At 43.2% G+C, this 18,275-nt stretch overlaps 2 protein-coding genes across 6 annotated transcripts in view; one reads left to right on the top strand and one right to left on the bottom strand.

The window, feature by feature from the left end:
- The window catches only part of COL4A4 (collagen type IV alpha 4 chain), a gene marked incomplete at its 5' end in the record, with an annotated part of 142,599 nt that extends 132,199 nt beyond the window's left edge, over positions 1-10,400 (top strand). The window contains 4 exons of the mRNA XM_054258166.2: positions 879-995; positions 2,473-2,661; positions 4,831-5,117; positions 5,552-10,400. Coding sequence (XP_054114141.2) covers positions 879-995; positions 2,473-2,661; positions 4,831-5,117; positions 5,552-5,815 — 857 coding nt within the window. The remainder of the gene's footprint in view (positions 1-878; positions 996-2,472; positions 2,662-4,830; positions 5,118-5,551) is intronic.
- A 2,760-nt stretch (positions 10,401-13,160) lies between these two features.
- RHBDD1 (rhomboid domain containing 1) overlaps positions 13,161-18,275 on the bottom strand; it is a 166,450-nt gene continuing 161,335 nt past the window's right edge. For 4 of the 5 annotated variants that reach the window (XM_078328736.1, XM_054257994.2, XM_008999623.5 and 1 more), the window contains exon 7: positions 16,641-17,707. In XM_078328736.1, coding sequence (XP_078184862.1) covers positions 17,613-17,707 — 95 coding nt within the window. In that variant the 3' untranslated portion in view covers positions 16,641-17,612. Of the gene's footprint in view, positions 15,440-16,640; positions 17,708-18,275 lie in introns of those variants that run through there. The other variant, XM_002749925.6, reaches the window with a different exon arrangement.

Here is an 18,275-nt window from a genome sequence, read left to right as displayed (position 1 = left end):
GGGAAGACTGGTGATTCAGGAAATTAGGTGTAATGGCAGTAAACTCCCCCAAAGACAATGATGTGTCTACTACCCAGACTGAAGGGAGTTGGTGGCTAATGAATTGAGGCCTTGACAAAAAACCGCATATCCTCAAGGATTAATGTGACTGCAGCCAAGTCCTCCACACTATCTCCTGAGCTCTGCTGCTTGTCAGGGGCAGGGGCTGGTGGCTGAAGGCCCCTGTACTTGGCCCCCTTGGGCCTGAGTTTCCTCTCCACATGTGATCGCTTCTGTGACCTTTCTGAGCCCCCATCTCTTCACTGGTACAACTGGCATGTACAGGTACCTAGTCATATGGCTGCTGGGAAGACTGAACTGGATAATCTATATAAAGGGATTAGCATGGTACCTAGCACATTGTAAACACTCAGTAAAAAGCTATTTTTAAAAAAATTGCTGTCCCTATCATGCTTCAGATTAAACTTGACCTCAAATGGAACTGATTAGGTTTCATTCATTTCTCCATTTAGGCTTTTAAACAATCATTATTAAGGAGAATATTTATTATAAATGCCATATATGTTCAGTAGTTTTGTTTTTTAAGTCAAATATACAAGACTAGAAAGAAAATGTGAAAACCTGTCTCTCAACACCTCCATGGTCTGGCTTCAAATCCTGGCCCAGCCCTTTACTGGCTCATTGACTTCAATTAAGCACATGATTTGACCTCTCAGAGCCCAACTGCAAGTAGAGATAGTAAAATCTCAACTTCATGTCATCGCAAAGACAGATGCATGCAGTCAAAGTGGGAAGGAAGCCTGGGGCTGGCACACAGTATACGCACGGTAAAGGTTTCATGGTTATTTTTACCACCAGCATCATAAACTTTTGTGCAGGGTGCAAAGGAGAGCCTGGGCTGGATGGCAGGAGGGGTGTGGATGGCATCCCTGGGTCTCCTGGGCCTCCCGGAGACAGAGGTGACACCGGAGAAGACGGCTGCCCTGGAGGACCAGGTAGAGTTTCAGTCTCCCCTCTTTTCTCTGACACTGTAGACCTTAGAGCTGTATGCAAAATCTCTGACCTCTCCAGCAGCTTTCCAAACTGGATCTTATTCAGAGCATTTGTCTTAGATGTGGACTGACCAGGTATCAGAGACAGAAGCAATGAGAACAGACTGGGACGCATCTCCTACATTCTAACTGATGCTAAACCATCAGAAAACCTAGACAAGGCCCTGCTTCCTATTCAGTATTTTCCCAAACTGCTATACAGCATCATCAAAGTCTTGGCCATGTCTGTTGTTCACTTTTCAAGGTCATGAAGGGATTGTCAGCCTGGTTCTCTGTGGGACAGAAATGTGAAACAATGCACCAGGTAGCTCGTTAGGCACATAAACCCAAAAACCCTAAGACACAATCCCAACTCCAGAGAGTACCTGGCCGGGGGTGCAAACTCCTGTACCAAGTTAGTAGTGAGTAGAAATGAGTGAGGAGGGCTGGGTGGAGTCTGTATGGAGCTTTGGCTAAAAGCTACAGCTCAGCTCCAGTCAATTACAGTCTACAGAAATGTGGGCCTACACTCTGCTCTTTTCAAGTTCAAAGTATCAACTTGTAAAATCCTTACAGGCCAAACAAAACACACAGGCAGGCCTGGTTCAGTCCAGAGGCTACTGCTTTATCATCTCTGGTTGACAGTGTAGATGGGGAGAGCCTGTCGGTCTTGCAGAATCAAGGGTGGAACACAAACGAAACACCTTTTGGTTTCTATGTCTAACTTCACCTTTTGCTCTTGGCAATAAGAAACAGCTCCTGGCCTCCTTCAATAGGTCAGCCCCTTAGAGGTGCTATAGGAGACAGACCCTGCTCACGTTCTCTAGAACTGTTGATTTCCCATCTGCCAACAAGAATGCTACAACAAGGCCTTCCTTCCATTTCCCTCTCTTCTCAAAGAAGAGAGCCAAAGTTGTGGATGCGGATCCCAAGCCTTTGCCTTTCTCAGAATGGAAGTGACAACATGCTGGAACCAAGGGAGAGGTCTGGAAGGTGTAAGACTGACTGACTTTGGGAGGCACCTGCTCAGCAGTTCAGTCTGGGAGGTCCACACTTGGGGTGTGCCATTACACTGTCCTCATTCTTTTCTTCCTAGCATATTTCATAACTTATCTTTTTGTTATGCTTATTGCTTCTGATTTCTCTTCCTCAAGTGGAATGCAAGCTCTAGGAGGATAGGGATTTTCCTCTGTTTTCTGTCTTTATGCTACTGTAGCCCAGGCACCTAGGGGTTGCTTGGAACAAATATTTGCTGAATGAATTGTGTTTGTGTGTACTGAAGCTGTGTAACTGTGTAGATTCCAGAAGGCGGGGAAGGGCTGAGTCATGCTCCCCTTTGCTCCCTGAGTGCTTAGCACAGCGCCAGAACAGAGGTGCTTCACATGTTTATTAAACAGAACCTCCTAACCTGCCTTCATTTCTTTTTCCTTTGTTTCTCCAGGGCCTCCTGGTCCTACTGGGGATCCGGGGCCCAAAGGGCTTGACCCTGGATACCTTAGTGGCTTCCTCCTGGTTCTCCACAGTCAGTCGGACCAGGAGCCCACCTGCCCCCTGGGCATGCCCAGGCTCTGGACTGGGTACAGCCTGTTATACCTGGAAGGGCAAGAGAAAGCTCACAATCAAGACCTTGGTATGAACACGTGGTTGCCCATATCAATTGCTTGAAGAGTAAAATTTGGGGTTAATTTTACTGACTCGTTAACACCTTACATGTTCACTAATCTTTTATGGGATTATTCTTACTTAAAAAAAAGAAAATACTACCATGCTCATTCTCAACTAATCCTGTAAACCTATGATCCTATGAAGTGTCAAAGAAGCTCATTCTGGCTATAATTATTATCTGGCTACTGATTATTAGTTTTGTAAATATGATTCTTCCTCAGTAAGGTAAATGTAACTCTCTTATCAAATGCACTTTTTGCTTCCAAATGTAAATTGTGTAGCCAGAATGTGATCAGTTCCTGTACATATATGTAACATGGGGCAGCCACAGCACCCTGATGGTTCCTTCAGGGCACTTGCCAGCATCAACTCTCCACCCCACTCCAATTTTTCTTAATTCACAGAACTTTATTTTGATGGTCATCTCTTGGTGCTGCTTGTCAATTTTCTTTTCTTGTTTTGAGATGGAGTCTTGCTCTGTTGTCAAGGCTGGAGTGCAGTGACACCATCTTGGCTCACTGCAACCTCTGCCTCCAGGGTTCACGAAATTCTCCTTCCTCAGCCTCTTGAGTAGCTGGGACTACAGGCCTACACAGTCATGCCTGGCTAATTTTTGTCTCACTCTGTTGCCCAGGCTGGAGTCCAGTGGTGCGATCTTGGCTCATTGCAACCTCTGCCTCCCAGGTTCAAGCAATTCTCGTGCCTCAGCCTCTTGAGTAGCTAGGATTACAGGTGCCCGCCACCATGCCTGGCTAATTTTTGTATTTTTAGTAGAGATGGGTTTTTACCATGTTACTAGGCTAGTCTCAAACTCCCGATCTCAGGTGATCCACTCACCTCGGCCTCCCAAAATGCTGGGATTATAGGCATGAGCCACTGCGGCTGGCCTAATTTTTGTATTTTTAGTAGAGCTGGAGTCTTGCCATATTGGCCAGGCTGGTCTCGAGTACCTAACCTCAGGTGATCTGCCCACCTTGGCCTCCCAAAGTGCTGGAATACAGGTGTGAGCCACTGTGCCTAGCCCTTGTCAATTTTCAATAGTAGGTTTACAAGCTGCAGGGACTGATTCTAAGTCAAAGGCTTAAGTACCCGGCTGCTGGGAAACACTGTCTTTCCAAGAAAATCATGGTTAGAATGGAACGTGCAGAAAGGATATGCTGGTGGGACAGCTGATGGTGAAGTGCTTGCTGTTGCTCTCACTAGGCAGTGACCCCAGCTGCCAATAAGGGTGGTCAAAGAGTGCAGGCCTGGGGTAGCAACTACTTATATGCCCTCTGCATTTCTCCCTTGTCCTTTCCCATAACAAGGACCTAGTTTCTTTGAGCACAGGAGAAAGGAAGAAGTGATGTTTCAGAATATTCTGAATCTCTTTTCTTCTCTCCTCCTCTCTCTCTGCCATCAGTTTCTTTCCTGCCTGGTCTTTGTACCATCAGTCTTGCTTCTCCTGCCTTGGTCTAACCAGAGAACACATCTTAAAGCTCTGCAGAACTCTTGGGATAAAGTCTAAACTCCTTAACAAGATTGACAAAGCCCACATCCAATGGTCTGATTTATCACCGGATGCCCCTGAGACAAGCAGACATACAGACACCGTCTGCTCACGTTCCCTGCAGTGAACACGTCTGAGTTCTCTGAGCTCTACGCTCCCTTAACTCCAGCCCCCTCTGTTACTGTCTCTCTCTTTTGAGCAGTTACTACCACCATCTCCAAGCCTGGATAAATCCTTTTCATATTTCAAGTCCTAACTTAAAATTACCTGTTCCAGTTACCCTTCCTTGAGGTCCTGGAACTCCACACTTCTCATTCTTAGGGTTTGTTGTGCTGTATGTTCGTTGCTTCTTAGCTCATCTAGTTCCCCGCTAGGCCATGAGCTTCCTGAACACAGATATGTGCTCAGCGCTCACCTCCATCACTTGGGCCCCGGCTTGACTCATGAGTGAGGGATGAGGGGGTGAGGGCTGGCCCACAGGACCAAGGAGGTGTCAGAAATGGCTTCCCCACCACAAAAATAGGCTTTGGCAAGTGCCTCCAGATGCCAGAACACGTGTCTGCAAAGGCCAGATGGAGGAAGGAAGGGTCTGGGAATACCTGCATGGGCTGCTTGGACACCAACTGTCTCTTCTTCCCTCCCAAGGTCTGGCAGGGTCTTGCCTTCCCATGTTCAGCACGCTGCCTTTTGCCTACTGCAACATCCACCAGGTGTGCCACTATGCCCAGAGAAACGACAGATCCTACTGGCTGGCCAGTGCTGCACCCCTCCCCATGATGCCACTCTCTGAAGAGGTGATCCGCCCCTACATCAGTCGCTGTGCGGTATGTGAGGCCCCGGCTCAGGCAGTGGCAGTGCACAGCCAGGACCAGTCCATCCCGCCATGTCCACAGACCTGGAGGAGCCTCTGGATTGGATATTCATTCCTGATGGTGAGTCCCATGCCTGTGAACCCTGGCACATCCACCATTTCTTAACACTTTCTTCTGCTCTTTATGTCTAGATTGGACAGTAATTCTGCCCACTCTGCACTTAGGACATAAGGTCATGGGTCATGAAGGCTGTTGCAAACCATAGCCTGTTGGGATACAGGACCATTAGTTTTTAAAATACACGGATTGATTTTGATCACATTCATAGAACTTAGAACATAGAACTTTGCTTCAGCCGTCGGTGAAACTGGAGCCAGTTTGTGTGCACACTCACCATACTCACTACGACCCCCTTTCAGTGCTTGCATTTTGTTCTTTATGGAATAATCTAAGGAGAAATGTCAAGATCAGACCCAAACCTGGGCATGTCCCTGATTGGAGTTGGGGTTGTCTGTGTATGTCTGAGCCCTAATTCTCTCTTGTTTTCTGGGTAGCACACAGGAGCTGGGGACCAAGGAGGAGGGCAGGCCCTCATGTCACCCGGCAGCTGCCTGGAAGATTTCAGAGCAGCACCATTCCTTGAATGCCAAGGCCGGCAGGGAACTTGCCACTTTTTTGCAAATGAGTATAGTTTCTGGCTAACAACGGTGAAAGCAGACTTGCAATTTTCCCCTGCTCCAGCACCAGACACCTTAAAAGAAAGCCAGGCCCAACGCCAGAAAACCAGCCGGTGCCAGGTCTGCATGAAATATAGCTAGAGAATGCAATATTCACCAACACGTGGCCAAGAGAAACTTCCTAGGGGGCTAAGACTTCCTAGACTGTGCTGAGAGATGTCATGGTGCTCATTTTGGACTCCCTTTCAGTGGTTCATTCTGTTTTGTCATGGTTATTCCCGGAGTCCTATGATTCCTTATGCATTAAGCAAATGCTGCACAGATGGATTTATTTGGACCTTCCAATCTAGATGGAACCTAGATACTCTTATTTTACTGAGGATGACAGAAGAGGTGGCTTTATTTTAAATCACACTAATTCACAGAAAGGCAAGTAGATGCTAAAGGCCAGATTACAAATTACATTACTGTAAACTTCATTCATGGGTATAGGATCTCAAACAATTGAAGTCAATTACTCTATAATACTATAATACGGTGGGCTTCTGGATAGATTTTACAGGCCAACAAATGAAACTAGAAAGCAGAGATTTTCAACATTTCAAAATGATTTCCTCTGTAATCTGTTTTTCCATATACTTTAAATAATGGTAAGACCACGACCCAAAGAGATTTTATTTTAAGAAGAAAAAAACAATTCATACTGCCAGCATTAACAGTTCCTTTCAAAGCAGAATGAATCATGATGCCAGGAAGGCCCACAGTCACCATATTCCAGAGATGCGACATTAGCATAAACACATCACAGATGAATATCAAACATTATGTTCTCTTCTGCATTTTTCAGAGAATAGAAATGCCTACTTTGGCAACCCTTTTGAAAAGCAGCAATTATGGAAAAAATTATATTCAATAAGGGATTAGGAGCCTAAAAGCTATTAGTGAATATTAAGGTAGTTATTCACAAAAATTGATTCCCCATTGCAGTAAACTTCCAGACAGACCGCTTTCCCCCAGTCGGGGTCCAGCATGTCACCGGTGCGTGCATGCTAATGGGACTGATGCTACATAGGGCTCACACAGGCAGGCGCACGCTTCATACAAAGCATCTCACTCCCCTCCCCAGGAGAGCCTGCACAGCTTCTTACACTCACAACGGACAGTTTCCTCCACACACATAATGGCAGCTCACATAGGGACGTGACAGAGCTATCATTATGCACTTGGGAGAAAATTAAGGGCTGACTTAATTAAACTTAGGTAAGAAGATTCATTTAAGTCAGGGTTACCCCACCAGGAACACGTGGCAGTATCTTTAAATGAAACAAAGACAATTTATCATTTGAGTTTTATGCTCCCGTGGTTGTCTGTTACAGAGCATCACATTCTGCCAGTTTTAAAGACGTTCTTGTATTTTATACCAGTCTTGTACCCAGATAGTAGTTTAACATTTGACATTAGTATTTTCTATAAAGTTTAGAATGTGTGTCAATTTATAATGAGTATTTTTTTCTGTAAAGCAAAAGATCCCTTTTTCCAGTGCTAGGAGTTTAGTGGTCTAATACCAAATTTAAAAGTCCCATTGTTGGAAAAATTTTTAGGAAACTTACTTTCTTCATCTGAAAGAAAAAGGCATTTTAGAGAAAACTAAAGAAATTTCTCAAGAGTGTGACACTCATTTTAGTGCTTAGTTTCTGTGCACTTAAAAATAATTGAGAAGAAAAACTCAATTAGAATTTTGTTTATGAGAAATGTTTTCCTTGCCAAACTCTGATTTGTAATGAGCTCTTATATGCAGAAACAAAGACAATTTCAAATGAGTTTTGCCATGGGCTACCCCCGGGATGGCAATTTATTTTAAGAGTATTTTTTAAGATGAAATGTTGTCTCAATGTAGCAGAATATGTCCTAGTTCATTTTACCCCTTTGATATTTTTTAAACTATGCTCGGGCATGTTAAATATTTTAGAGCACCTAAAATTGAAGCCAATTTCAATGTTATTTGTAATTATTTTTCTCCTTTCAAAAAAGCTTTATCTATTACCAGAAGTCAACCCTCCTAAAAGTTCGATTTGCTCATCATGAACTTAGCCCGAGAACACTTTCTGGGTGGAGGTAAGGGTAGCAAGTGGAACGTCAGAAGCATAAGCTCGCTTGCTTCATTATTTTAAACACTTTAACTTTGGTATTAGAGTATTATCTTTATAAGTTTATAAATAAGTAAAAAGAAAAAAACCCCGCACAAATACAGGCTAAATTACATAGACAGTTTACTCCACAGTGAGCCTGGGAAGGCATCAAACTATCCAAAATGTTAGTATTACAAGGGCTACCTCTAAATGCAGCATTGACGCTGCCCTCTAATTTTGCAAAAGTATTTTAAAGGATCAAAAGGGCAGCAAAATAGAAAAAATAACTTCTTGGAATAGAAGATCCTGTTATCTTAAACCATTATTTTCTTCACCTGGTTATAGATCAATGTGCCTTCTATTACCCTTTCTCTGTGGAGGTGATGAACAGAGCTTTTAAGCTGTTCTCCTAACCCATTATTGGTGATGATCCTTATCAAACCCTCCTCTCCCTCTCTCCTCACCAACCTTGTAGACCGGAATGTACCTACATTGCCCTAATGGGAACTGTTCTGTGCCCGTGCTGGAGATCTGGGATGCTTCCTTGTAGGTTCTGATTGTCAGTGAGTGGAGCCCATTCATCCAGGCAGGTCTCCATGCTATAAGCGGCCTTTTCCTTCTGCTGTCGCACTCGCCACGTTGAAAGTTGAGTCATTGCTGGTTTAGATGGCTACCTCCTTCTTATCACTGTGCCCCTGTCTCACATAGCCTTTGTCTTCCACCTCCACCCTTGCGGTAGGCATCTCCCAGCTGTGCCTTTGTTTCAAATCCCAGTTGCCATCTAAGATCCATCCAAACTTGATTTTGTCATCCTTTGGATTAGAATCCTACTATGACGCCACTGCCCATGAAGTCCAAACCACTTCCTATGGGGTGAAAGGTCTAGTGGAGACTGTCCGAGGGTTACCACTAGGAGTATTTCCTGTTACAATGAACTGTGTGCAGCTCTGCAGACACTCCCAGCACCTCTTCGACTGTGCTCCTGCTCCACCAGTGATGTTCTCTCTGGGGGTCAGTTTATCCTGCAGGGAAGGTGAATTCCCTGGGGGAAACTTGGGCTCCCTTCTGCTGCTCTTGTGCAGTCCATGGGACTTTCCTCATTTTCTCTGTTCCCCATGCTTCTCTAACATCTCAGTACACTTCCTTCATTCCATTGCCAAAATGCAAGCCCCTTGAGGGTGGGAACCATGCTTGACTCGTTTTTGTATGCCCAATGCTTAGCACAGAGTTGAACACATTACTGCCAGTTCTTTTTTTCAATGACAATTCCATAAACATCATTAGGCATTAGGTGTTCAGCTCTGCATATAAGGTCTTCATTAGCAAGTAAACCATTTCCTACTTCAAAATATTTTCATGTTCAAGATATCTGCATATCCACAATCTTGTTTCAATTATTGCCGGAGAGCCAATTGATAAGCTTTCGATGAGCTTATCACACCCCTCCAAAAATCCAAAAAAAATATATATTTTTCTACAAATGGAAATTTTAGAAATGAGATTTGAGAGATTTGACTAAGAAGAACCTTCAGTGAAATGTGACATAACTCACCTCATGCTGTAATCTGTATTCCCTCAGGATTTAAGAGCTTTCTCGCATAAAATCTTTGCTACACATTTGTATACATGTTATTGGTGCTCCGAAAAATAGTCAATGGAATGGTGCACTACGACTGGGCCTTATCATCTTATTTTGAACCTCGTGCATATTATAGTAAAGCAAAGCATTCAGTGTGTTCCAGGAAATATTAGATCTGTGTTTCTATCAGCTCACTGGGATAATCTGATAATTGTTACTTTTACTTGGTATGGCTGCAGGAATAGCGGAAAGCGGAGGACTTGAGAGTTAGCGGAACCCAGCTTTGGTATCTGGCTTAGTCATTTTTCAGCTGTTATCCTGGGTGAGTTCTACCAACTCTCTTAGCTCCATTTCCCTCATTAATAAGGTGGGACATAACAGCTACTCTTGCATTGACAATTAAGTTAGATTACCTGTCTAGCACATATCCGTCATCATACACTTACTATGGTCACATTTTGTATTTCAAATAAACTATTTAATCTGAGAAATATTTCTTGGGTTTTTTACACAGTAGGATTATGATTCTCACAGGGTATATAAATTGCTGATCAGAATTATTTATATGTGGCCAATTCTTAATGTCATTGGGAATGCTGTTTAATTTCAATCCTCAAAGTTACTGTAGCACAAAAAATATCACAATTTCCTGCAGGGATATTATCAGTAAGTCCTGCAGGGAACAAACAATTGACATTAAATTCGGTACTCTGCAATTGTCACTGTTATTGTCTGCTAGAAACTCTGCATAATGCATTTTAAACCACCAACGCTGGCTGCCACATCCATGTGAAATGCTTGAATTTTATGGTGCTTCAATATTTAATGATTCGTTGGAAAAATGTGAAATGTGTCTAATAAATTGCATCCCTTTCTCTAACCTCTGGTTGTAAAGTTAAAGACTTTCAGCTTGTAACTTTTGCAAGATGCCTGATCTGCCATTGGCACTTACGTCTTTGTTGTATTACGATTTATAATATGGTTCATTATATAAAAAACTCTGTGATAACTTCCAAAAACAACTGTGTTTTATCTGGTGCATTTATTTTCTTTCAAGCTAATGAGGGTTTACATTTTTTTAAAACTACACTGTGTGGCTCACCCTTGTGGAAGTGTGAACTGCAGAAGAGAAGAGAGTAGGCTGGAAAGCATGGCATACGGAGGCTCCTGGAAACACGGTTCTATGCACAGTGATGGGGCACAGAAGAGAAAGGAAAGCATGCCTCAGGTGGAAGGTCTATATCAACCCCAGGGGAGCTGCTTGGTCAGTGGCCAGGGGGCATGGGGCTCAGACCCTCTTGGCCTCAGCCTTCTCATTAGTTCAGTGAGAATAAGATCACCTGTTTCACAGCACTGTTTGGAGGATTCAAGGTGTGAAAGTCAACTACAAAGAGATCTGTGAAACCAGATACTGTTACTTTTAACCATGGTGACTTGAAGTCAGGAGTTAGGTATTGATTACATATCTCATGGCCCCTGTGTCATTTGCCAAACATTGGGATAGGTGGAGTGTAGATACTCAATAACAGTTTTGTGGCTTTTTTTTTTTTTTTTTTTTTTTAAGAGACAGGGTCTTGCTCTGTCACCCAGGCTGCAGTGCAGTGGCACAGTCATGGCTCACTGGAGCCTTGTCCTCGCAGGCTCGAGTGATCCTCCTGCCTCAGCCTCCCCAGCTGGGCTACAAGCATGTGCTACCATGCCTGGTTGATTTTTAATTTTTGTAGAAGCAGGGTCCTCCTCTGTTGCCCAGGCTGGTCTTAAATTCTTGGCTTCAAGTCATCCTCCTGCCTCAGCCTTCCAAAGCATTGGGATTACAGGCATGAGCCACTGCACCCAGCCTTGGACTAACTCTTTATTTATTTATTTATTTATTTTTTGGACTTACTCTTTAGTAGGAAGGAACTTCATTGGTATTTGGGCCAACCTTATACCTGATAGAGAAATAAGGATACTCAATTAACATTGCCTGACCATCTACTATGCGACAGGACCAGTACTGGCTCTGCTATATATGCTTCCTCTCAACTCTACAGCTGTGCTGTTCTGCAGACAAGGAAACTGAGCTTGAGAGAGAATAAGTAACTTCTTTAAGGTCACAGAGTCACCATGTAGTAGAACCCAAACCCTTATCCATCTATTGTTAAAGATAATGCTTTTATCCTTTACAGTATTACCTCCCGGGGCGTTCCCCATTTGTGAATTGGTTAGAAAACAGAGGGTCTTGCATAGAGGTGACTTGGATTACTGCTGTCACTGCAAAGCCCCTTGTTTTACAGGTTCTAAGGTAGCCCATCCAGCTCAGCTGGGAGACTGTCTCAAGCTGTTCTGGAGGAAGGGGTGAGGAACCAATGAGGACAGAGCTATTTTTGGGGAGCCCAGAGGTCTATATCTCAGGGCCAACTGAAAACCAGCCATGCCTCTTGTATTAGTCCATTTTCATGCTGCTGATGAAGACGTACCTGAAACTGGGCAATTTACAAAAGAAAGAGGTTTCTTGGACTTACAATTCCACGTGCCTGGGGAGGCCTCACAATCACGGTGGAAGGTGAAAGATCGTCTCCCATGGTGGCTGACAAGAGAAGAAAGCTTGTGCTGGGCAACTCCCCTTTTCAAAACCACCAGATCTCATGAGACTTACTATCACGAGAACAGTATGGGAAAGATCTTCCCCGTGATTCCATTACCTCCCACTGGGTCCCTTCCATGACACGTGTGAATTCAATATGAGATTTGGGTGGGGACACAGCCAAACCCTATCACCTCTGGAGCCCCTAAAAACCCAAGGCAAGTCATTTAGGGCAACTGCTCTGAGCTGGAGAAGGGAGGAGCTGAAGCTGCTTACTTGATGGCTCAGTCACTGAAGCACCAGCCAACTTACTCATTCTTATTCTCCCACTCGCCAGCAAGGCCATTCCTTCATACATGATTTCTGGGGGGTATCTTGCATCCTCAGTGATTATATACTTAGTTATGATTTTATCAGCCAAATATGAAATTCTCAACCTATAATCATTTTTATCTGTTTGGTAAAAGTAGGGAAAATGGCATAATGAGGGCTAAAATGCTCTTCTGGTCCCCAAGCAGTCAATCTGCTTTACATACAATAAATGGTGTGAAATGCACTTGTGTGCACTGAAATTGGAGAAGTACTTTGGTGCCTATCAACCACTGGGGACCTGTTAAAATGTAGATTCTGATCATTTGGTTTGGGAAGCAGGAGTCTGAATTTGTAGACGCTCCCAGGTGCTGTGGGCCCTGAGTGTACACCCTGAAGAGCAGAGAGTTTGGCCTTGGTTGCTCCTCCAGAACGAGACTCTGAAGACCTTGTTCAATTGCATTAATAATTATCTGCTACTAGGGATATGCAAGATAGATTTAAATTGTTGAGGGAGAGGATCTTGCAAACAGTATCTCAATGGCAGAGGCAGACAATAACTTGCAAGAATCTCAAATAACTATCACGAATCTCTTAAGTTACACACTTGATTTTTGCTTTTAGACTTTCCATCCAGGCACTACACAAGTTATCTAAGGAGGCAATAGAGTGAGAGAAAGAAACAGTAATTTCACAACTTCCTGGAAGAAGCTGTCACTGGAGGTGGCTGAACAGTGTTTTTTAAAATACTTAGAGAAGGGACCCAGTTTCACATCCAGAGAGTCACATAGCAGACGTGTTGTTCCTAGGGTTTTGCGTGTGTGTGTCCCAGATTCCAAGAGTCTCTTTAAGGCACATGATACCATTGATTTTATGACACTACTCTCTTCCCAAGCAGCAGTATGTATTATAACCAAATTTAATGATTTCTATTATATTAGCAACGTTTTAGTTTTTCTACAGTATAAATTACATATCTAAATCTGCCAATTCATCTCTATCATCTGATCGAGATGTCAAGATCAGTCTCTCTCTGCTCCTAAATACCACGGAAGAAAAAAAATGTTAGCACAGACACATCCAATGCAGACCTGTAAAAAGAACACAGCCATATTTGGTACTATTCATAAGGACTCCTTGGTGACACTTCTTGGTTGTGTGGTAATCTTCAGCTTTGTGTATGAGGTCACAGCATTAGATGCAGTGGGGACATGTCTTCAGATTGACAAAGGCCCCAAAGTCTCTCTATTAGCAAATGCTTTCCTTTACATGATTCAAGGGAAAAAAAGACCTAAGTGATCTCAATAAGCAGCAGGCACTTGTGTTTATGTGCGCCACTGATGACAGTATAAACAAGCTTCTCTTTTTGTTTCAATCCACAAGTATTTATTGGTTCTGACGTTCGAGATAAGGCACTGCTCAAGGCGCTGTGAGGAGAGAGAGAGAAACAGTCATGGTCCCTGCCCTCATGAAGCTTACAATCTAAAGACAAAAACATTCTCTCACTGCAGCATAACCAGCAATTCCACGTGGTACGTGGAAACTGTGTAGATGTGGTTGTGTCTGCTACAGGATTAAGATGGGGGCTGGATGAGGAGGATCTGGATACGGGCCAAGAGAGAGGAAAGGGCTGTTCCATGTAAAAGCACAGCACAGAATATCACAAGATCAGGAACACTCACAGCCTGAGCAGTGAGACTAGTTACCAGCCTCTGTGAGGGATAAATGGGGCTGAGGTCCAAAGGCTGGTTAGAGTCCACTTTTGAGGCTAAGGACTTTGACCTTTATCTTTTGGCAGCAGAAAGCCAATAAAAGGTATTTGCGATGATGAGTGGCACCATGTAAGTGAATTTTGGAAGACAAAGCTGGCAGAGTTATGTAGAATTTTGAGTGAGGAGGTATTACAAGTATCGAACAGAGCAAATAAGTGAGATAGTGAGACTCTCTCAGCTCAGAGTTTGTGATTCTACAATGAAATACTAGCAGCCATGAAAAAAAAAAAAAGGAGGAGACGAAACTTAGGGAATGACTGCAATGATTCATGGAAAGGGAAAGGAAGAAGTAACAGTTTTTGTTTTTTTTAACAACTAATTGAATACTATTCTTTACTGAATACTAAATCTCTCAAGTAAAACTAAGACTGGGAACAAGGAGGCCAGGTTGCCAGCTATCCAATTCCTATCCTGCCTTGCAGTCCAATTTTCAGGGTAGGGGGAGGTGGTCTTTCTCATCCCTTTAGCTTACTTACTCCCCAGGCAGCAGAACATGTGCCAAATATGTAGACTGGCTCTAGTTTTCCTCAAACTAGTTATTTACTGCAGCAGGCAATTTAAAAGGATGGAGGAGGTTTGAACAATTCTGTACAACTTTGGAATCACAGGCAATACAGGCAATACATTCAGAGTCATTAAGAGGAAGCCATTGTAACTACTCCCTCCTCTTCAGAACCAAGTAAAGATTCTGCATAAAGAGGTCTCTTAGGTTGACTGATCACACCAAACTGTGGGAACCAAGGGCTTAACAGACAATCAGGGAACTACTATTAAATAAATCAAATTCAAAAATCAGCTCTAAGTGCTTATTCCCTATTAGAGATCATTAGCCTAATACATTTGCTCACTTGCTTTTGTCTTTCTCAATCCAATTCCCATTTGTTAGCATAACTTTAGGGATTCCTTATTGCAGAGGAAAAAACATAAAATGGACATTCCAAACAATAAGGACTTGTTACGGGCAGGTCTACTAACTGAAAATAATTATAACTATTTCCAGAACACCTTCATTGTTGTGCTAAAATAACTGGTGTACATTTATGACTAAATGGCCTTTCTCACATCACTAAGACGTTCCACTCCACAAATAAAGAAGACGAGCATATCACAAGTTTACCACCCAAAATCTAATCCTGTGTCTTTGTATCTCACAAGTCAAACAGAGCAAGGAAGAGGACTCACGTGATGTAAAAAAATAAAATAAAACTTCCATATACAGTGATTGGACTCTTAATACAACTATTGGAAAAAATACTTTGGTGAAACACTGACATTTAATGAGCACCAACTGTGAGCCTTTGGGTTTGGAAAGGGGAGACGGGGAGAGGGTGAAAAGGTACCTGAGACTCAGGCCTCATCACAGAGTCATTCAGAATCCATGTTCTCATGTAGAAGGCACACCTCTGTGATCTGTGCACAGATAATAATCAGGTAAGATGTAAGTGTCACAGCAGAATTACCACATGCTATAAAAGTGGCATGCAACAAAGAAGTAACTTCTAATTGAGGTAACAGGAGTCAAACTTACAGAATTTGGGAGAGAGGAATAACATTTCGCTTGAATATTTTAATTTAAACACACTTAAAGCTTCCAGACTCACAGGTACAATTTGTATTATAAACAAGATGCAGTTTTACGTCAGTTATAAATTAACTAAAGGGGCTCAGGTATTACTGGGCCAGCCAGGAGGCCAAAGAGCTCCTAAGGCTCCAGTGGTTTTCTCAGCTCATTTATATGCAAGTGCCAAGGCCTCTTTGGGGAAATTCAGATTGGATCTGGATACAAAACTGTGTAGTCAGTATGCTCCAAATTTTCTGAATATACAAAGAGAAAAATTGAGAAGACAATACCGCCAAAATGTTAATCCTAGGTACCTCTAGGGGTAGGGTTACAGGTGACTTTAAAATTGTGTGCCTGTTTATTTGTATTTCTGTTTATATTGTGAATTTTCTCAATGGACACATAGTATTTATTTTGAAGTCTGTTTTTCTGACTGCATATTTCTTATTATTATATAAATACATCTCCCTGATTGTAAAAGTAACACACACACATGTATACACATTTTTCAAAGACAGGAATATAAAATTATAAAAAAGAAGAAAGCAAAATCCCATGTATTCCCCTCCCAAAGATAGTCCCCACTAACATTTGGGTATATTTCTTTCCAGATGTTTGCTTTATGCATATGGAAGGCATATCTGTTATGTGCATAATCAGAAAACTATATAACTATAGATTAAAAAAGGAAGATCCTTTCCTGCTTCTTTCTCTCTTTTTTTTTTTTTTTTTTTTTTTTGAGACAGAGTCTTGCTCTGGCAGTCAGGCTGGAGTGCAGTGGTGCAATCTCAGCTCACTGCAAGTTTCCTGGGTTCAAGCAATTCTCCTGCCTCAGCCTCCTGTGTAGCTGAGATTATAGGCATGTGCAACCATGTTTGGCTAATTTTTGAATTTTTAGTAGAGACGGGGTTTCACCAGGTTGGCCAAGCTGGTCTCGAATCCTGCCCGCCTCTGCCTCCCAAAGTGCTGGGATTACAGGCATGAGCCCCCGTGCCCAGCCTCTGCCTCTCTCTTTTAAAATATCTCTGTGACAGTAAGACATCAGTGATCTTTTGACTTTGCCCTTTTATTCATGGAACACAAGCACCATGAAAAAACTCAAATGACTTAGACAATCTGTGGATTGTAATGTTGTGGGGCCCAAGGTCGTGTTTTGGACATTTGGCTAGGACAAGTGGCTGGTACAGTGGCCAATTAAGAGGCACTTTGACGAGGAAAAACATACTTTCTGCAAGATAGATCTCTAGTGACCGGTCCACCGAATGCCTTCACTCTACTCTGTATGTGGCATCTGCTGCTACTTTGCTGATTCATAAATGACACGTCCTGTCTCCTGGGCACACAAGCTGCCACTGGGGGGTGGCTGGGAACCTACACTGCTGGTGTCACGTGATACTAATGGTGTGTGTAGGGGTCTTCCCACCTTAGGTCTGTCTTACACTTCTTCCATAAGACTTTCTATAAAGGCAGAGCAATACCAAAGCAAAGCAAAGGCCCTGCAAAGAGCAGTCAGATGCAGGGGCCGGAGGAGCCGAGGAGCTGAGGTGCCAGGGTGGGGAGAGTAGGAGGACACGCGGCCAAGGCAGCCACATCCTGTTCCTGGACAGCTGCAGAGGCGACGCACTAGGAGGATGGGGAGATGGCTCTGCACCCACTGCCAAGTCAAACACAGGGCACTCCAGGCAGGATGAGGGACTCATCTTCTGCTCGGTGAAAGTAAAATCTCCTGGTGAAGGTCACAGTTTTCAAAAGCAGAGCAAGGCAGAGGCATTGCTGAGTCAGTGGTGAGAGAAGGGAGCGTGGAAACTGGTCCCTTAGTGAGGAAGTGACCTGTGTGAGCCCACACCCACCAAGATGTGAGCTAAATCAGAGGGGTCATGGAAGGACTGTCCCACGCAGACGTGAGCGATCCAGGGCAATACCAGTACACTCTGCTTTTGTTTAAAATGAATTAGGGGCTTGCAGAATGAACCAAATGGACAATAATTACATGAAAAAACCATGTCTTCCCAAGATGCCACCTCAATGGCCATCGAATCTGTGAAGCCGCTGTCTCCTCATTTCTTCTTCTGCTGAGAGACGAAACCCATAGGGTGGTGGGCTATTTCTGGTATTTCCTGTAGTGAGAAGTTCAAAGGAAAAATCAATCATTCTGACATTAGAAGGCATGTGTACTCTAGGATTCCAAGGGAACAAAATGATAGGTTGGGTGTCATCTTTATTTTAACACAAAGCAGAAATATAACAACCATATTTCAACTTCAGTTGTCAGTACTAAATTTCAACATCAAGTAAATGTTTTTAGCGTGGTTCAGCCATGAACCTGATCGGACTCCTTCAGAGGCTTCTGGATAATCCTCCCACTTGTATTTTTCCTTCTACCATGATCCATAATTTGCATCATTCAGGCTTACACGTGTCTCAAGGGCTTAACGGTCTTGTTTTTTTATGCCCATATATAAATTATTGCCACCTCTACTAACCTCCCCACCAACGAGGCTGGTTGGCTTCTCCTGATCAGCCTTTGGGTGCTCCTTTTCTTTCCTTTAATGTGCTACCTCCTGCATGAAGGTGGCCAATCAGAATCATACATGACTGAAAGAAACAAGCACCCACAGGGCACGTCAGGCCACAGAACTAGAGCAGAGTTATCATACTGATCAATACCTGGGCAGTCAAACAAAA

This window comes from Callithrix jacchus, chromosome 6, assembly GCF_049354715.1.
Source record: "Callithrix jacchus isolate 240 chromosome 6, calJac240_pri, whole genome shotgun sequence".
NCBI classification, from domain to species: Eukaryota; Metazoa; Chordata; class Mammalia; order Primates; family Cebidae; genus Callithrix; species Callithrix jacchus.
This window is presented reverse-complemented; position numbering and strand designations above follow the sequence as displayed.